Source organism: Wyeomyia smithii, chromosome 3, assembly GCF_029784165.1.
Source record: "Wyeomyia smithii strain HCP4-BCI-WySm-NY-G18 chromosome 3, ASM2978416v1, whole genome shotgun sequence".
NCBI lineage: Eukaryota > Metazoa > Arthropoda > Insecta > Diptera > Culicidae > Wyeomyia > Wyeomyia smithii.
In genome coordinates this window covers 115278939-115300310 of record NC_073696.1, presented here as the reverse complement: position 1 = coordinate 115300310, position 21372 = coordinate 115278939, and the positions used below count along the sequence as shown (strand labels likewise).

At 36.7% G+C, this 21372-nt stretch overlaps 2 protein-coding genes across 2 annotated transcripts; one reads left to right on the top strand and one right to left on the bottom strand.

The window, feature by feature from the left end:
* Positions 1–1137: 1137 nt before the first annotated feature.
* LOC129727702 (methionine aminopeptidase 2) lies at positions 1138–3116 on the top strand. The gene is made up of 3 exons (XM_055685769.1): positions 1138–1326; positions 1482–2244; positions 2326–3116. Exons 1-3 carry the CDS (start codon positions 1179–1181, stop codon positions 2873–2875), a joined length of 1461 nt encoding a protein of 486 aa, XP_055541744.1. The 5' UTR covers positions 1138–1178; the 3' UTR covers positions 2876–3116.
* Positions 3117–4252: 1136 nt separating this feature from the next.
* On the bottom strand, positions 4253–19984 carry LOC129726415 (ornithine decarboxylase antizyme). Its single transcript, XM_055683064.1, is given in 5 exon segments — positions 4253–5994; positions 8096–8295; positions 8377–8425; positions 8427–8559; positions 19770–19984. Coding segments are annotated over 5 exon segments (774 nt in total). The 5' UTR covers positions 19871–19984; the 3' UTR covers positions 4253–5703.
* Positions 19985–21372: the final 1388 nt, after the last annotated feature.

The following is a 21372-nucleotide window of genomic DNA, read 5'->3' as shown; positions in this document are numbered from 1 at the left end:
CGTTTACCGGCTTACCGGCTAATTTCCAATTCTAAAATATTGCGTAGAATGAGTATACCACATACTTAGACATACGTAACACTGGCGAGTATTTATTTTGGTACTCTTTGCCCCACATCACCCGGTACCAACACCAGTTTGAACTGCTCGACGAAAATAAACGGAATGAATTTTCTTCATCGCGGCTCTACTCGAGCCCATAACAAAATCCCTTAAGAAACTGTCAAAAAGTTGTTTACAAAATTAATGCTGCATTTTTCGAATGGGAACGAGACAAATGCAGGGCTGCGCAGGTACACAACCTCCATAAACTACTCAAACAGAGGTTTTTTTTCACAGAGGTTGGTACTTTCGAGTAGTTCATTTTGTACCAACTTTTTTGGAAGATTTCTTCCTGAGTGTTACGTATGTCTTATGTATGTGAGTACACTCTTATGTTCGGTTTTTTATTTTAACATAAATAAAAAAAATATGTTCCTCCGGGTTGACAGAATGTTAAAAGAAGAAATAAGAATGGTTAGAAATCAAATAGACAAACAATTTAACAACCGGCAAAGAAATGACTATCGGCGCGATAAAAATTTCTTCGGCGGCGCGCCGACTCAAAATCATCGGCGGCGGCGGCGTACGTAAAAGTGTCGGCGGCGGCGGCGCGGTGTGGCGGCGTACAGGACTAATTCAAGTTTTAGGTTTACCATATACAAAGCTAGAGCAATTTTTCTTTCATTAGAGTATTTGGTTGATAAATATATTGTTCCACCGTTATATAGGATTTGAATTTTCGATTGAAAACTTTGTTTGTCTCTTTTGAGTTTTGTAGTCATTGTAAGATTCGCCCTAATCACGAAGTAGTCCTGATTAATATTATATCCCGATATAAAACTTTTTATTGTGTATTTACTTAGGAACCATTCAAATATTACATAACGCGGAATTTGGCGATTTTCAATACCCACCCACCCCCACGTAACGCAATTTTACACGTTTGACACACGCAAAGTAACGCTTCGCTGAATACTCCCCAACCCCTGAGCGCGTTATGTATTATATGAATGATCCCTTATTTTGATTTTGTGACAACTGCCGGAAAATGTTTCATAGCTACTGGCATCACTGAATCTGACGTTTAATCAATCAAGAAACATAAAAAATTGCGAAAGTGCATTGCTTAGCGAAAAATGGCGGCTGTTGAAACAAAACCCATAGTGTCTAAGGAAAATTTGGCCAACAACGACAAAAAAGATGATTTAGAAGATGAAACTGTAGACGAAAATGTGCCCGAGGATAAAAAGAAGAAAAAGAAACCTAAAAGGCCAAAAAAATCTGGTAGGTTTATGACTAATTTGCATATATTTTCATGGCCGTCTGAAAATTTGTCAACGCGGTTGCTATCTCCGAAACTTCCAACCTCAAAACACGCATGCAATGCATTGGTGCATATTTCTAATCGTTATTTTATTTTCTTCAATGTTCACCGGCAGCTGCTGAAAAAGCGGAAGCTGCCGCACTGAGAGAAGCACTTGCAGAAAAACAAGCAGTTGAAAAGGCAGAAAAAGCTGCAGCTAAGGAAGCTGAAAAGCAAAAGAAACAGGAAGCTGCTGTCGCTGAGGAAGAAGACGACGACGACGAAGGGGGTGCAGACGATGGCAAAAAGAAGAAAAAGAAACGCAATAAGAAAAAAACGGGGACTGCTGGAGGCAAACTTGTGGCTCCGACTGTCCCAATAACAGAACAATTCAAAAATTCTAAGTATCCTGAAGGTGAAATCATGCAATACCCGGACGCGACCACCGCCAAGGACCGTTTTACGAGCGAGGAAAAACGAGCCCTTGACCGAATGCATTTGGATATCTACAACGAACTGAGGCTGGCTGCTGAAGCGCATCGACAGACGCGACAATACATGCAAAAGTGGATTAAGCCTGGCATGACGATGATCGAAATTTGCGAAGAACTGGAATCTACCGCTCGGAGGTTAATAGGGGAGAAAGGACTTGAAGCAGGTTTAGCTTTTCCCACCGGGTGCTCTAGAAATCATTGTGCCGCTCACTATACACCAAATGCCGGGGATCCAACTGTGCTGGAGTTTGACGACGTAACCAAGATCGATTTCGGTACTCATATCAAGGGTCGTATAATAGATTGCGCTTTCACGCTATCGTTCAATTCAAAATACGATAAGTTGCTCGAAGCTGTTAAGGATGCCACAAATACTGGAATACGGGAGGCTGGTATTGATGTGAGGTAGGCTTCTGTGGTTTAACAATGGCCACCTTCCGTATGTAATGTTTAGTTGTTTACAATGATGTTGACTATTTGCTTTAGGTTATGCGATATTGGAGCTGCTATTCAGGAGGTGATGGAATCGTACGAAGTGGAACTCGACGGCAAAACGTATCAAGTAAAAAGTATTCGCAATTTGAATGGTCATTCTATAAGTCCGTATCGCATTCATTCGGGAAAAACTGTACCCATTGTAAAGGGCGGCGAAACGACCCGCATGGAAGAGAACGAATTTTACGCCATTGAAACTTTCGGCTCGACTGGACGTGGAATGGTGCATGACGACATGGATTGCTCTCATTACATGAAAAATTTCGATGCTCCATTTGTGCCACTGCGTTTACAGTCGTCCAAACAACTGCTGGGATTAATTAACAAAAACTTCGGTACATTGGCCTTCTGCAAGCGGTGGTTGGATCGCGCTGGTGCTACCAAGTATCAGATGGCATTGAAGGATCTATGCGATAAAGGAGTGGTTGAAGCCTATCCTCCGCTATGCGATGTTAAGGGTTGCTATACGGCGCAATATGAGCACACGATCATGCTACGTCCCACCTGCAAAGAAGTCGTATCCCGTGGCGAAGATTACTGAGCATGAGAACCGTTTGCGTGGATCCCGGTACACCAGTTATAAGATCATGTCGGTTATCAGATGAAATTGAAGCGAGTTCGCTAAGTCAAGCAGTCCAGCAGAACTGGAAGGATTGTTTCGTTTTCCTTTTGAAAGCATCATGCCCATCTTAATCGTTCAGTTATATTTTGAAAAGAACTCGATGAATTGAAAATATTACCAGTGTATGCGTTAGTAAAAAACAGTGCTGTTATGGTTCGAAGTACCGAGCTTTTCCAGAATAATCCGAAATCATTAATTTTACGAGTGCGTCATGATTGGAATCTTACAACACGTTTGAAATTTCATTTACCAGGAATTTCCTAACCCGCATCAAAACAAACTAACCAATGATTTTGAAAAAGCTAAACAAAGGGCGTTCGAATTCAATTCTAGTATTTTTTTTTTGCCATGTCGAGCGTTCAAGTCGATCTTTTCGCACGAACGTAGAATGCGGCCATTAACAAAGTTAAACATTTGATGTTCACATCTAACATACTATGCGTAGATGAAAAAAGCACAATGTTATAGCTGTAACCCAGGCAGTGGCAACTACCTATATTTTTTGGTACCGAAATTTTTTGGTTGCGCCATAAATTTCGTTTATCAATTTTGCTTAAACAAGGTCTTCTGACGGTCTCTCGCAACACTCCAAATTTCCCAAACAAAGCTGCTAGAAGTGTGCAATGTTAATTTGGGGACTTTTTTTACATTTTATTTACGTTTCACTAAACTTGCGTCGGATTTATAAAGGGTTAAGTATTTTTATAGTATAAAATTGTACGGTAGGTCTCACAAGTTTATATTTTTCCCAAGGTTGCAGTTGAACTTATCGATGACCCAATATAAAAAAAAATCCAATTTTCTTGGAGAGACCTAAATGATTTTATCCCGATTTTCTCGGACAACATCTAATGAGGTTATTGAACATTATCTACTTTAAACATTCATAGCTCATAAATTTCTATTGTCGTATATCGAAATTAATCGATTTGATTTGACCAAAGTTTTCGGAAAAAAATTCAAAAATTTGATTGAATCCGATTCAACGGAGTCGGTCAGCCGTTGAAAGCTTCTACAGGTTTCCGTAGACTACCCTTCAGTCAAAAGATATATCGTTTCTATATTTTGGGGAAATCTAGTTCGAATGGGATGGTTATTTTGATTTTTCATCAACCTGTGATTGTTTTTCTAATTTCAAAACTGAACACGCTAACTTTTTACCAAAAGTCAGTGCCAATTTTATAGAAACGAAAATGCTCTAAATCGGCTGTCGCGAATTAAGTAGGAATGGTGTTTTTAGCTCTGCAAAGTGCAAAGGCAATGGAAACTTTTCGGATTAAAATATCAAATGGTCTGTTTTTGTAATTCCCATGCCGGAAACAAAAAAATATTGTGTTCTTTATTCTCTTTCAATTCATTCTAATGATCTGGATAAACACTTATAAATGTTAATAATACAGGATACGTAAAGGTATGCACATTTATAGTAACTCTACTACTTACTATGTTAGTAAACTGTCTCTGACTTTCGTTGAAACCTGGACAAAGCCTGTTTCTATTCCGATGAAGTGCAAAGAGTTGGTGTATTTGCGCAAAAAAATAATAAAATTTTGTAGTTTACGATATTCGTTAACAAAAATACATAGGTAAATGTATAAGATAGAAATAATATATACCATCCCAATTATTATTTTAAAACATTTCTTCACTTGTAACCATTCTCCATATAAAGTTAAAAATATAACTGAATGTGTTCTCTTTTCAATTGCTTCAATTTGTATGTGTTGCATTCTGACCCGGGAGGTTTAGGGTTGGTAGAAGAATTACAATACCATCGGTTGCGCTAAAAGTTCCTCCGTTATCGGTGGATATTACAGTTTAATAAAATAAGTACAATAATAAGCAATAATATATGCAGAAGTGTGCAATTGTTGTATTACTCTGTTCAATATATTTTATCAAGTTCACACAATTTTTCCTTCGCTCAAATAGTTGTCTTGTCCCCGTACGCTTGAAGCGTTTTTTGGAACCATTTTTTTTTCTCGAAACTCGGTACCACCTTTCTGCCAATACGAAATTCAAAACTCGCTCATTGGCGAAGGAATCATTTGCTTGCTTATTAAGATATTCTTTTTTATTCAAACACTTTTTTAATTTTCACTGTTAACTAAGTAAATTCAATAGGTTACAAAATTTGGGATAATGTTCTCAGCTCTTTTTCTTTGCATTAGTTCCTACTATAGATATTCAATAAGTTCATACATTTTTTTGGGTCTTTTTTGTACAAATAATGTTTTAGAAAAAGATTTTTATGTTTTTAATTTTTTTTTTGCTTTTTTAGTTTTTTAATTATAGAAGCATTCCACTTTAAAACAATTACAAATCGCAAGTGATCGACCCTTTATAATCAGATTATAAGTTTTGTATCTTATATGATAGTTTATACTGTTAGTTTAATGTTGGTATTGTAATCTTTTCGAAAAGAGAGATGTTTTCTTTTTAACTTTATAGGATGTTGCTGTCGATACGATTATTGTTTCAATTAGTAGTCGCAAGGAAAATGTGTATTGATCAAAACGGAACCATAGCGCCCACTGATTTGGGATGCAACGATCTGCCACCTATCGAAGCTCGGTGGGGCTATGAATCCTTACTTTTGAATAATCCAGCCACCCAATCGACGTTCTCGGTAAGCGGAATGATATTTTTCCGAGAGTACGTGGCTCGGCTACGACTATTGAAGATTTAATTTTGATCAAAACACACCCACGCATCTTCGTCTGTAATGTTGTCGCGTTGATGTTGTTCTACTCCTCAATGCTGTATATCATGAAGAGGTAATCATTTTTCTGTTGTATCTCAATATGCGGTGGAGTCAACGGTGACTTCGGGCTAACCAGCTGGAATCCGACGAAGGAAAATGTGCGTACCAGATTGGGGCGATCGAGCCGGTCTTTGCGTATGCAGAGGATGACACCATCGCACTCTAGTTTTTCCTCAGCAAACTCCAGCAAAGACATGAACGAATGCTTCGATGCCTCGTGGGACATGGTTGACGGAAGGTTCACGTACAACATGTTATCCATTGGGCTGAAGACCTGTAAAGGATATTATGTGTTAGGGTGCTATATGTAAGACGAAATTGTTGTTGATTTACATGAAATATGTATGTACAGGGTAGCAATTTCGAGATAAAATTCTCTAGTTTTCCCTGAAATAAAATACTATTTCGACTGATATTTTTCAGTATTCAGCACAAAAAAGTGCAACGTAAATGAACCCAACTCTGGAAACCTAGTGCAAAAATAAATCGATCCGGATATGAACCAAACTTCAATGCTGGAAGAATCCGCATTAGCGATAAAGAGCCGCTTTAATAACAAATCGCGTCTCGCTTAAAAATTTTTCCGATTGTTTTTCAATTTTCGCTGATATTATTTGATTTCCCTGATCGAAAAATGAATTCCCTGACGCTCGCTGATTTTCCAGGTTTTTCAAGGTTTTAGCCACCCTGTATTTTTAGAAAAATAAGTAACAATGGAGACTGGTAAAAATTACATGTCATTTGTAAGTACATAGTAAGAAATGAGCCGTCCAAAAAATGATCAGAAGATTTGCTAACCAGAAAACTATTCCCCAGAACATTCTGAATCGATCCACAAAATTGTTCGGAAAAAGTAGACGACTATAGACTTTTCTACCTTTTGCCCTGATTCAGTTTCTTGTTATCGATCATTCATTGGCATTTAATTGTATTATTATCATTGTTATCTGTAACAGCTTCCCTGTGAGTCAAAGGTCTGAACGCTAAAAACACGAGATGCAAAATTATATATTGTGGGAGTACTAGGAGTTGAAATATCACTGACTTTCAGTTGTTTTGTTAAAATCAGTTACGAGTTCTTGTCCGAATAAAATCTACATTGAAAAAAGTTGTAATATGTTTTTTGTAAAAAGATCGAGTTACTTTTTGCGTCCGTTCCTTGGCTTTGTTGCATGCGGTGATTCATTAATGAGCAATTCTCTCTGAAACTAGGCCACAAGGTGCACAAGGTCTTTCAAATTTGATATAAATGCACATAGTTATTAGAAATAGAGAAAAAATGATAATGCCATTTTTGTTTGATCGAATTTGTTGACCCCTTGGTCACCAAGGGGCGGAACAGTTTTCAGAAAAGTTGAAATTTTTGCAATTCTTGATGTATTATTTGAGCTGTATCTCTAAAATTCGTTATGTAAAGTACTACAAGTAGCACCATTTTGTAAAAAGGAATGATAGAGCTTTCATTTGAAGTGATCAGAATTTAGGCCGCCATCTTGAATTTGGCCACCATCTTGGATTATATCAGAAAAATGCAATTTTGACCGTGTTCGCAACTACCGATTTCCGATCTGAGACCAGCATTGGAAAGCTGGATTCAAATGAAAACTCTATCATTCCTCTTTACAGAATGGTGCTACTTGTAGTACTTTACATAACGAATTTTAGAGATACAGCTCAAATAATACATCAAGAATTGCAAAAATTTCAACTTTTCTGAAAACTGTTCTGCCCCTTGGTGACCAAGGGGTCAACAAATTCGATCAAACAAAAATGGCATTATCATTTCTTCTCTATTTCTAATAACTATGTGCATTTATATCAAATTTGAAGACCTTGTGCACCTAGTGGCCTAGTTTCAGCGAGAATTGCTCTAATATAATGTTATGTATCATCATCATGTCAACAAATTGTCATTCGTCAGCATTTTATTGTTGATTGCGGGAGAATTTATCTCACAAGGTGCATGAAAAACGCCGTAGAAGTGCGCGGGAATAACCAATCATGTTGGTGTCTTCTACATAAAGTGCGCAAATTCAATTTCCGCACTTTTTGTAGAAGATATTACCGCGATTGGACGTACCCGCGCACTTCAACAAGATTTTTTCGCGAGAAAATTTGTCGCAATCAACAATAGCAGCCTATCATTGATTACGACGCTAGATCTCTCGATAAAAATAACTAATGTTTCCCCCAGGTAATTAAGATCGAAGTTTGCACCAACGATTAAATTTGTTTATGTTTGATCATTTTTCTAGGTTTACTGACTTCCAGGGGTTATCCTCTATAGCATAATTTGAGTTCAGAGTAAAAACTTCTCTAAGCTCGCCAAACACAAACGAAACAGCAGACACGCGAACAGTGTGTCGCCAACTTACCGTCTCCCAGGTGCTGAATTTTTGCTCTGTTACGTACAACTTCAATGTAATTTGCGTTGGAGATGGTTGGTTTAGAACTTCCTGGATAACAGCGGCTTCATGCTGGTTCATAAAGTCAACGGTTGATTCGGTGGAGTCTAGATCGATGTATTCAGACGAAGCGGTGGTGGTCGAATCAATTGATGTTTTGCGATTGTATTCTGGAATGATAAGAACAGTTTATTGTAGTGGGGGTAGGGCACTGTTACGATTCTAGCAGCTGCTATAGCCAGATAACGTACCTTTTAAGGGGGACGCCCTATCATGGTCGGTTCTGATTGTTGGGACATCAGGACCACCACAGCGGTCCTACAGCCAAAGAAACACAGAAGGAGTCGAAGCCGGCCGACGAGGAGGAGGACGAAGAGGAAGAAGAAATCGTACGTTTGCACGCACGATTGCTACTACTACTAATACTTGGCTCACTGAAAATAAAAATAAAAAAGTAGCCAAACTTACTTTCTGAGTAAAGACAAAAAAAAAGGCTAATCACTGGATGTCTAAACTGTCCAGAAGGTTCGGAACATTACGACAATAAAAAGACACTGAAGTGAACTTCCCCGTACATTTTGTGCATTGTTAATTTTTCGAACATAACGAACGTGGTACGATTTGTAATTATAGTATTGGCTTCCGATCAATGCAAATTTCACGTATAAATGCACTGCAAAAAGCAGCGACAGCCAGAACAATGTAAATTGATTCAGCCCCAGATAACAGATATCCAAGCTAGAACCAGGGTTGCCACATTTAATTGGGTCCTAAAGCTATACCAGTTTTTATACATCATTTGAAAAAGCCGTTTTTTCTAAGCAAAATGTGATTTTTTAAAAATGTTTATTGTTTTCCTTCGATTTTTGAATAAAGAGTAAAAAACTGCTCGAAAGGTCTTAGATGACGTTTCACCCATAATATGGGAGAACTGTCATTCAAGGTATTTCGAGCAGTTTTTGATTCTTCATTTAAAAATCGAAGGAAAACGATAAACGTTTTTTAAAAATCACGTTTCGCTCAGAAAATTGCACTCTTTCAGCTGATATATAAGAATCAGAAAACCGTTTAAAACTTTAGAACCCAATTCTGTTCATGTAGCTGAAAATGTCTGACCATCTGTAAATACCGCTTGGCAAAATATCTGGTCAAAAATCTGTGCAGACCATTTGGGTTTACTGTTACTTTCAGATAACCTTATTTAATTATTCAGGGCTTTGAATAAATAATTTGATATAAATGTTTCCAACAGAACTGAAAATGATACAAGTTTTCGAATTTTTGAGAAATTTTTGAAAACGACGAAATTTTGTGTAAAAACCGCAGCAAATCGAAACTGCTGACTTCAATTTAAATGTGCGTTGATACTTTAAACAAGGTACAAATTTTTATAATTTGGTAAAAATCTGTTAACTCGCTGTATTTGCCAAAAATCTGTAATCTGTTTGTACAGATTCTGTGTCATCGATTTATCCTAAAAATCTGTAAAACACAGAATATTCTGTACATGTGGCATCCCTGGCTAGAACAAAAAACTCCAGAAATCGCGTGTAAGATTTCAAATTATTACTCGTTTGAAATGTTAACGACATCTTTGTGCAACTTGCGACTTCAAGCACTTTCGTGATGGCAGCGCTGTATTATAGTCAAAGCTGCTAGACGCATGAAAATTCTCACAGATTAAAGAGTCGCTGTTCTCGCAACGATATAACACTGTTTTTGTGAGGTTTGTGTATATTTTTTTCATATTGACTGGGATGGGGTTGAATAAAATTGTCGATTATGTACAAATTACGACTGCTCAAAATTTCTTCATTAAAAAACGGCAACCCTTTTTATTGCAGTAATATCTGTAAGGGCTGTAAAACTATCGATTTTATCGAATCATTGACCACTAACTGTTCTTAGCGCCACCATACTGCGTATTGCGTCATGCTAAAATACCGTTGCGTCTTTTTACACATGAAGCAAAATTAGCTTGGATGTCTGTTATCTGTGATTCAGGTGAAAGGAAACATGAATTCTTCCCCCCTAAAAAATTACCAGCTAAATTGATTTTTTGCGCGATCGATTGAGGTTTGCTTCATTTAGAATTTGGCCGCATACAATTTCCGATTTCTCGATGAGGAAATAACTTATAAATTGGTAAAAATATGTTTTTGCAAGGTTTTTATTAAACTTCGAGGAAACAATACAGTCCCTCTACAATTATGGGTCAGTCAACGTGTTGTCTGAATGTTCAAAAATGGATATAAAATCGGAAAAATTATCAACAACGATTGTTTTACTATCTATCTTTACATACATACATACACTAACATAGCCAGAGACACAATTATGGGTCACTTTTGGCATTCGAAATCATTTGGACTATAAAATCATCAAATTACATAACGCAAGTTATTTTATTGTTATAAAAGCTTGATAATAAGTTATTTTATTCAGTCTTGTCGCATAATCGTGTAAAAGTATTAAAAATAGCCAAAATATGAACTGACCCACAATTGTGTACCGCAAGATCTAACATTACTACAATTATGGGTCACTTCACTTATTGCACCGAGCAGAATTATAGTTTTTAGTGACATTTTCAACTTTTAATCATTTAATTCGTATGAATGAGGTTACAAGTGAGTTGCAAAAAATACCACTGCTAATGAAAATTGTTAAGTTTCGTGAGAGTAGACGTATTTGCGTGAAAGTGACCCATAATTGTAGCTGACCCATAACTGTGGAGGGACTGTACAAGAAAAATCATTTGTCTGCTGTTCTGATGAATTCTGGAACTTTTCGTCGAATACCATCAATTTCTGCACAGTGGCAACATCAACCGTATTGTCAATTTTTTCCACCACTTCGCCATATCAGATTATGTTTTGATTGATTTGCCACACTTTTTCAATTTACGCTTGACTATTGCCGAAAACATCATATCAAGAAGACTGGCATCTCTGGATCGATCCCATACAAATGACAAGCGTCAGATCAAACAGTACACTCCATCTATTAAAGGTTTAAGGTGAAACGGGACGTTGTCGCGATCAACTCGGATTTTGCAATCTAATTTTCCTATGATTTATGAAGACTACGTACATGAAACTTTTATAATTTGTTTTCACAACTGTTGCATGCCTGAAGTAGCAATATGAGTGCTGTTTATTTAGTGGCAGCCGATTTTTTTACGCTCAAACTACAAAAGTAAAAAAAAAAACTCCAACCTCAAAATTGCATAGGAAAAGACCAAAATCCCGTTTCACCTTAAGTTGGCTATTCGCATCGCCAGCACACACACTGGCATGCGTCAGTTCCACTTTTACTCAAAAGACTGCGCTGCCAAAACTGTCGCTCAATCTCAGGCAGAGCTCACAGTCTTCTTGACATGATGTTTTTGCTATTGCCCAATATCTTTTGATGGGACAAAACTGTGGGCAGTTTGGTGGATTAATTTTTTTTCCGATAACATCAATATTATTCTGCTCCTACCATTCCAATACATCTCGGGCGTAGTGGCAGCTAGCTAGATCGGGCCAGATCACGGGGTCTTCGTGTGACTGGATGAACGGCGAAAATGTCTCCACAAGTCACTGATAATGTTTTTCATGATAAAATTATTATCGATGGTGGATTCAACAACACATAGTAATGACTGGAATCTTATAGCAAAAATACCATGTTTTATATGAAACAATTAAAAACATTGTCCATTCACTGTCCTAACCGCAAATGGTACCTTTTTCGAGTAGAAATACCAGAAATTCTCAGAGAGAGAGGTTGGTCATCACGAAATCTCACATGCTTCTTGACTTTGTGGACGACATTGATATGATCAGTATCGATCGACCGTAGAGCCGTGGAGGAGGCCTTGCAGCTGCGAACAGGACCTTTCACGGACTACGTAACCAACTAAGTTCTTTTTACTGACCCTCTCGATTATTTGCAGTATCACTATTGAAGTAAGTGATACGCTTATCATTTACATCCGTGCTTGCCCTTCCGTTTCAAGCTTACTGCTCTGCTGTATCGGGCTTCTTTCCATCCTCCTGTCAATATCGTCTAATTAAAATGTCCTGAAACGTCACTCAGACTAATTTGACTATAAGAGGGACTTATTTTTGTTAGAAGAAGAGTTAACAGGGGTACTGAAGAATTCAGCTTAAAGGAACCCATGTTAAAGTCCTTTGATTTTCTTAAAATATGGGACGACTTTTGCATGCGCGAGTGAGATTATTTCCAGATTTCAAGCAGATTTTTGCGGTTTTTCGAGCAGTGCCATACATTTTTCGAAAAACATCTGGCATCTCTGGTCAAGGTCAACAAAGCTGGCCAAAAGATTAAACTTGCGTTTTTGTCGCATGAAAAACAATTTAATTTTAAAGCTTGCATAAGTCGGAAAGTATTTCGATTCCATATGCAAGCTTGCCAGTCATATTTTCTTATTTTAGAAAAGCGTTTGCCGACTTAGAGTGTCATAGCGACGGTTAACCCTAGTGAACCTGTATGTAAGAGAATCGCCAAGGCACTAGGTGCATCGGAAAATTGCACAGGGCTGTAAGAGTGGACAAACTTATATACCTACTAGTGAACCACAAGTTCTCCATCACACGGTAATTTAAGAAAATAAAAAAATTGAAAACAGTTGTTCCACATACATAAGACATACGTAACACTCAGGAAGAAATCTTCCAAAAAAGTTGGTACAAAATGATTTACTCGAAAGTACCAACCTCTGTAAAAAAAACCTCTGTTTGAGTAGTTTATGGAGGTTGTGTACCTGCGCAGTCCTGCATTTGTCTCGTTCCCACTCGAAAAATGCAGCATTGATTTTGTAAACAACTTTTTGACAGTTTCTTAAGGGATTTTGTTATGGGCTCGAGTAGAGCCGCGATGAAGAAAATTCATTCCGTTAATTTTCGTCGAGCAGTTCAAACTGGTGATGTGGGGCAAAGAGTCCAAAATAAATCGCCAGTGTTACGTATGTCTAAGTATGTGGTTGTTCTCTAAGTTACATAACGTATACCACTGAAAACGTAGTTGACACTTATACAGTTGCATTATTTTCTTCTTATTGATTTAACCAAAAAATAAAAATTGGAAACATTATTAAAATTTTTACAATTTATTCGTAGCTCTGTGTAGAGCTAAGATAACCAGTTTCGGCTGAAACATACTCTTATATAGGCTAAATAATTCTTTCTGAATTACTAGGTCAATAATTCTGTCGACCGTGCTTGGGAAAGCAATCATATAACCACATACATGAGACATACGTAACACTGGCGTTTTTTCTGGTACACGTTACCCCATAGTACTCCGTACCTCGTTCTATCAAACTGCCCGGAAAAGAATGAACAAAATGAATTTCTTTTTTCTCGGCTTTATCGAGCCCCAAATAAAATCACATAAGGAACTGTCAAAAGTTATTAACAAAATCAATGCAGCATTTTTCGAGTAGGAATGAGACAAATGCAGGGCTGCGAAGGTACACTGTCTACAAAAACAATTCAAACAGTGATTTTATTTAAAGGGTGGTACCAATAGAGTAGTTCATTTTGTACCAACTTTTTTGGAAGATTTCTTCCTGAGTGTTACGTATTTCTTATGTATGTGATATAACGGCCAATCAGAGATCGAAATTTGTGTTTTGACAAGTCTTGAAAATTTTCAATAAATCAATAGTTGGAATTATAAAATTATAATTTTCTGCATTTGCGAGCAACGAAAGCTAACCGATTTATTATCATTTAAAATTGGACATATTCTTCACTTTTTGCGGTTTTAAATTTTCATTCTACATTCCTATGTAGCCGAACTTCCTGAGAGACGTAGTATGTCAAAAATATATTCTCCACGCCACGCGGTGCTAGTGTACCAGTGACGTCTGTTTGTGATTCTAGCATTTGCTACTTTTCCAGTGGCGGGCAGATGTATTTTACTTATTATTGTTGAATTATTGTTTGACTAACGGGTGACAACTAAAATTCTACAATTATTTTTAGGCTCTTTTACTCCACAACAAGCATGCTCAGAGAGGAATAAGAATATGCATATGAAAGCTCAAACTTTCCTCTTTATGCCAGTTTTTTTTGTTTTGCCTATGCATGCTCAATTCAGCTCAAAATGGCGTCCAAACAACGAGCATTCCGCAAGTGCATTGTGTCTAAGCTATCAGTAAATGCATGTGAGTTTTATAATCGAGGGAAAAATGGACCTCGAAAAGACATGAGCTGTCCGATTTACGTGTGTGCAGAAGTTGTGTATACCGTACAGACCTGGAAATCGAAATTACAGAAAACAAACGGTATGGAGAGGGACCTCGATGCTACTGTGATGACCCTGCCATGGTGAAGATCGTCAAGATACGTATTAAGCGAAATCCTCGACGTAATGCCACTAAATTGTGGGTGGATCTCAACGTATCTGATCAAAGTCTCGTTCGGATCCTGAAAGATAAACTTTAGACCAAGCTCTGCAAGATCCAGGAGATCCAAGACCTTTCCGTAAGGCAAGAACAATAATGGGTAAAAAGAGCGAAAGTGCTGGTAAAGATTATCACGGAAGGAAGGTTGGAAATAATCGTGTTTACTGACAATAAACTCTTCACAACAGTTCGTAAATAAGCCGATCACGATCACGAACCTTTGTCCACGTTATGACAGCCACCAGGCGACAGAAACCAGCATCGGTTAGGGTTTGAGTCGCGATCACTTGTGACGACTGGAGTACGCTGGTTTTTGTCTCTGTGGAAGTACAGATAAACCGCCAAAAACGCATTGATGACTTTCAACGTTTTCAAGAATAATTGTATTCCAATTATGTTGAATGGTTTTAGTGGTTGTTTCCCTTTACAAAGATAATAATAATCATCTTTCTAAATCCGGCATATCTTACATCAACTCGACATTCGCCGGAATCCTCAACACGCCATCCCTCACCCTGCTATTATTTCCAGAGTTATTCATCTAATTTATGTCCCGCGAACTTTGATGATCAGTTTAAATAATATAAAAAAACGGTTGAGAAAGTTTAATAAAGGAACAAAAAATACACAAAAATAAGCTTTTTGTTTTTGTAAATTAAAATATGATCAATCGAATTTGTCCAAAGAAACACCAAAATTTGAAAGTGAATTGTCAAAATGTGGAAGATGAAATTGATGGTATTAGCAATACAAAAGTTGATATATTATTTTTAATACCCCATTTAAAAAATGAAAGTTTGCCAGTAAAATGTTGAAAAAATTATGAATATTGAACTTTTCATCAACTCAAATAACATTTCTACTCCCGAAGTGCGTACACAATCTCGAATATTTCAGAAAAAATTGAAAGTATTTCGAACTTCCTTAAGTGCGACCACTCACCTTCTCGTCGGTGGTTGTACTATAGCGGTGAACATGTTAGTATTTTCAGCGGCTTCTAGTTTCATAGCTTTCACGTAGGTATAGAAAATCACAATATCTTATACACTGTCCTGGTGCAGGTATTTTTAAGTGTGCTGAGTGTTGTTTTGGGTTAATAATAAATGCTGACTATCACGTGAAGATTACAGCAACGCAGTAAATTAAATTGTATATTAAATAAATGAATATTGCTCCGATAGTAAAACTTGATCTTTGTACAAATAGCGTTCTTATTTTGTTGTAGTCTTTTCGCCCTCTTGCTAGCTCGCCTTTCGTTGTTTATTACGCTTGCATCTGCGTTAGCACAATTAAATTATGTTTGGTAAACTCTTTCAATTTCTGCTTTTTGGTAATCTCTTTTTCTTCCTTTCGTTATAAAAACACATCCACTATCCAAAGAGTGTACATTTTCGCGGATGAAATCCGACTGAGCTCTAACGACAAGATCTGTGATGGTTTTAAGAAATAATAGCAAACATCGTGCGCCTTCGCGACGTGTTCGGTTTTAATGGGTTGGTGGTCGTCACAGCATCAGAAAATATACCCTAACGAATATGATATCAGAAAAAAAATCAAGCTTTGCTTTTTTTAGGATGTGTTAGAAACCAATCGAACGAGAAATATAATCGGTACATTTCCTGCAACTGGTGAATGCAGTTTCGGATGTGCAAGTGCGGTTGATTTGTTTATAATTTGCACGTTAGCCTAAACAAGACTCATTTCCTTTTTTTTCACTGTATTTAGGCACCACTTATGTTTAAGCTATGTCAAATGTTTATATACGAGTTATACTGATATCGCATAAATTCCGAATGTATTAAGTGAACAGGATCCTAAAATATGCCCTTAGCAAGCAGATATGAAGATTTCATTTAGGCTGATAGCTGTGCTTTCAAACAATCATAATTTTGCCTGTCGAGTCCGCTTAGAGGTATCAAAAGTTTCGAACTCTACATTTCTTGTACATGCATGGTGCAATATCTTATCAGATCGTATTTCAATTTCCTATTTGCTATTTGTCTACTAAGAGACAAACAAGCACATTCACTAATCTCAGAGCACAATCATGTTTGTGTCAAACACGCACGTAGGCTCACAACTACACAGGCTCTCTTAGATATGTGTGTATTACTTATTGCGTCTTTGTTACTTTTACTACCCTTCGAGAACTCTTAAAATATACCATTGTTTCGTTTTAGTTAATCTTTGTATCTAGAAGAATGTACACTTGAACCACGATAAAACAATTTTTCTATTTTGAGGCAAATATTTTCCACTTAACCACATCGGCAGCGGTAAATTCCGATCAGTGCTACGATTTACATTCGTACGTCACGGCCTGAATATTTCAACAATATATTCTCGCCAAAATAAAAAAAAACAGCAGACCTGGTCCGTGTATATCTCTGTCCTAACAGCGGCTTAACGCTACAATGCATGAAAAAAAGAAAATATCAACAATGATGAAACTAAAAATAGCCGGTGTTTTTCTGTACAATACCTGCAAGAAACTGTCCCCCGCCACAAGCAAACGGTTGAAAATTACGCGAATCTGGATCTAACTGAGAACGGTATTTGCTTTCCAATTGTTTTTACTTTCAATAAAGTCGACTAATTTGGTAAATCGGGTGAATACCTGAATTTAAATTGCCGCACATGAGATGATCTCGTTTACTTCGTTTTTCTTGGATATAAAATTAGTTTCAATAATGCAATTCCAAATCAACACAGATAATCCAGCAACACCATCAATGTTAATTTTTAGAACTGCATTTTCGTCAAAACATCTTAAGCCGGATGGAACCGACAACCAGCACGTGCATTCACAGCTTTGCGTTTTAATTGGCGCAAGTTCAAGTTTGGGATTGTTTGTTTGCTTTTTTGAGTAGGCAGCGTTGCCAGTGTTGTTCTATGTTACTTATACTTATATGACGGCGTCGGTGGATTGAGTAAACATGCATCAAACTGCACCTTAGTTAGCGTGTCCGGCTGAGATGTAATTTCCGGACTGAATGAAAATAAATTTTTATTCGACCCTGTGAGGAGTTTTGAAGCATTTCAAATGATCGCAAGCAAACGTGATCAGGAAGCTACTTTTGCTATATTAAAAGTTCAAGGGTAGTGTAATGAATGCACTGTGTTACAATATTTTGTTGTAGATTTCTGGTGAGTAGAATTTAAAAAGAAAAAACAAACTCGTGTGCTATCGGTGTTAAGTAACCCTTAGCTATACTTAATTATCAGGACCTCTAGTGGATATAAGTTAGTACAATTATTTTCAGTATTTCGTTAATTGTTTTTTTTATACACACGTCAGTTTTTTCCCAATAGATTTTAGAATTTCGGTCATTCGCAGGTAGCGTCTGCCAAAAGGGACACTGGAGAAATTAAAAATTCAAAATCATCCTACAAAACATCGTGCAAATAATTATCTGTCACTAGATCTGTCAGTATTGACGATAAAGCTCAAATCTATTCTGTTAATGGTGAGACAGCAACAAACGAATGAACTAAAGTAATCGAGAATTAAAAACCCATAAATACATACATCACCATCAAATGCCAGTCGGTATAAAAGTCGTTGTTGAAAAATGTAATGCAAACCTTCTAGAAAATGAGTCACGGCGTTGACAAAGCAGTTCTTCTACCTTCACCCGGTTAGGGTTATCTGAGAAGACCTCAGTCAGCTTTTTTGTTGTTTACACAAGTCTAACCATAACAGCAATCATTGGAAATAGTAACCATAAACATACTATAAATAGATTATCATTATCATGAATGAGCAGTCATCACAATTATTGTAAACTGGAAATAAATTCCATCCTTTTGCCTCTAGACATAGGTACTATGTCTAGAACAAGATCCATATTTGCAAACCGATGAGCTTAGGCGAGGATTTTATTTTTGTTGAGCTCAAAGATTGCGCCCTGTAGCTACAAATATTGTATCCCACACGATTATGATTAGCTGAACTTTGCTTACTTTATCAAAATCCATTCACGCTTGTTTGTACTAGCGAGAAAATCACGAGCGACCCAATTATCAATAATCATGGCACGAGCAAAGACGGGAATGTATATTTTTCAAAACGTTTGTATGGTAGTGTAGCGTTGTTGCTGCTTAAGATGAAGCGTAGCCAATTTTTTGATAATAACTAGCTGAACAAAACCATCGATCTAGGCTCTAAACTATTAAGTGGTTTACATAACTTCATTCTTATCAGAATCGAGCGAGTATTGGCGTTTTAGAAAACCTAAAATATTCTACTCATGTATGTTGGATATTTCTTAGATGTAAAGCATAATAGCGCAAAATAATGAACCAACAGTGTATTACAGACTGGAATGTATTACACTTAATCACGTCATACTTTAACTTATTACTACAATAAATTAATCTCTAAAAAAAGCTCTGTTTTCCATTATCGCAAAAATAAGCACAGCGCCACAATATTGATAAGATATTCACATGTTTTGCGCATTTCACGTTTACTTGATAATTGCGTCCAGTTTCATCGGGTTGAAAGACTTGTCGAAACGCATGTTGTTTTGCTTTATAAATAATTTATGGTTGTGTCAATGGTAGCTTCTAAGCTTATATATCAAATATTTCCCAACCTTCAATACAAAGAAATAATTTTAACTTATAATATAATTTAAAATTATATTTTTCACTTATAATGAGTTGAATTGACTAGCGACATTTTGTGTTAGCAACACAAAGGTACAGAAATTCTAATATTTTATTGATGCCAATAATCACGATTTAAATTCCAATTAACACTATATCGGAGCATTTTCTAGTCTATAGTTTTTCTGGTATGCTCCGATCTAAACAAGTTCAGCAACTTACGACATGAACTTCCAAAAAAAAAACATCTGATTTACCACTCAATCTGTAACGTCACTGACGTTCAGACAGAGTACGTGTGTGAAAGGCAATGCGAACAGCATGTACTATCGACTATCGAAAATAGTGAAATTACAAAAAACAAAATGGCGTTCATACTTATCGAACCAAATATATCGTAATTTGTGCAATAAAATGTATCGTTATTGTTCATTCTACTTTTTTAAGTTTGCAGGATAAAAATTGTTTCGCATATGCTTGCAAAAAATATACTTTTACAATTTCGATATCCGTAATTTATTTTATCCTTGACAAGGACACTAATCTGCGCTGGTTGATATGGCGAACGGGGAGATTCCTTTGAGGACACGCAAAAATTTTCTTTTCGCTACTTACCGCATGTTAAAGCTTAATGACGGCATTTTTGAACGTAAGGGTTTATAATTTTCTTTGCGTTTTATTCTTGAACTGCTATATCCTCGGGAAGATAAGCTCATCACTTATTTGCACCACTTTTTAAATGACACTGACGGACAGTACTCGCTTTTGTTAAACTGGAAATCTATAAATGAGCTGATCGTTCGTACAGAGCTGCACTGTTGCTGTGTCGATGTATGAAATAGTGTTAGTGTGTGTTTGCCAATTCGGTAAATATGGCCAGTGTTGCCATATCGATTATGAAAAAATAACAGTATACAAATAACCTTGCCTGAACCAGCGGAAGGGCTTACTATAAATCCAAGTTTGATTTATGTATGCTTCAAAACAGTCTTATGACAATTTGACACATTTTCGACACCTGAATTGGGTAGTTTAGCTATATACGAGTTTCTTATTTTTATATGTCCATAAAAGTGGATTGGGGTGTTCAGCTATTCAGGGATTTCTGATTTTTATATAATGTAATTTTCTGAGAAAAACGTTATTTTTTAAATTTTTTTTATAATTGTCCTTCGATTTTTAAATGAAGAATAAAAACCGTTCCAAATCGCTATAATGACAGTTGATACACATACATAAGACATACGTAACACTCAGGAAGAAATCTTCCAAAAGAGTTGATACAAAATGAATTACTCGAATGGTACCATACTCTGAATAAAATCACTGTTTGAGTAGTTTATGAAGGCGGTGTGCTTGCACAGCCCTGCATTTGTCTCATTTCCACTCGAAAAATGTTGCATTGATATTGTAAAGCACTTTTTGACAGTTCCTTATGGGATTCTCTTTGGACTTCGAGAAAGCCGAGAAAAAGAAAATTAATTTTGTTCATTATTTGTTGAGCAGTTAGACAGAACGGGGTACGAAGCACTATGGGGCAACGTGTACCAGAAAAAACGCCAGTGTTACGTGCATTGAAAATAAATCGCACGCTAATCCCTAATTCTCTTTACATATTAATTGTAATAAATAAACCAAATCATTTTATTATATCGACCCATATCGATTTTTATTGGAATCCACGGTATTTCAACGTGTTTTGACATTTGACGTGTGTAGGCATTGAAATGTGAGTGTGAAATGATTGATTTTGGTATGCATGACACGGCAAACCGAAGTGTAAGAAACTTGATTTTGTGCTGTGAACTGAAACGCAAGTGTATTCCACGTAGATATAAAATGTTTCATCTATTAGCACAGAAGTAAGTAAAATCCACTTGGCAGTAACGTGTCGATTTTTTTACAGTGTATGTCAGTGTATGATTGTGGTTGGTATATGGGCGAACTGACATCGTAGCGATTCGAGCAGTTTTAATTCGTGATTTAAAAATTGAAGGACAACTATAGAAGATTTTAGAAAATCACGTTTTGCTTAGAAAATTCAACTGCAAACCCCCTCGTCAATCCACTCGGATGCTACGTCATTTATGAATGTTCCCTAAGCACTTGTCATCACACTCACGGTCGTGTCCCTCGGTTTGATGTGGTTTTCCCAAGTATGATGACAGTTCTACAAGGTATGCTTTTCACGTCGATGCATTAGTATTAGTGATCGTTA

Bases quoted from the DNA above. Each gene is read 5' to 3' on its own strand.
- LOC129727702 (XM_055685769.1), top strand. From the start codon at position 1,179: ATGGCGGCTGTTGAAACAAAACCCATAGTGTCTAAGGAAAATTTGGCC. The intron at 1,327-1,481 runs GTAGGTTTATGA...GTTCACCGGCAG, and splicing joins TAAAAGGCCAAAAAAATCTG to CTGCTGAAAAAGCGGAAGCT. The intron at 2,245-2,325 runs GTAGGCTTCTGT...TATTTGCTTTAG, and splicing joins GAGGCTGGTATTGATGTGAG to GTTATGCGATATTGGAGCTG.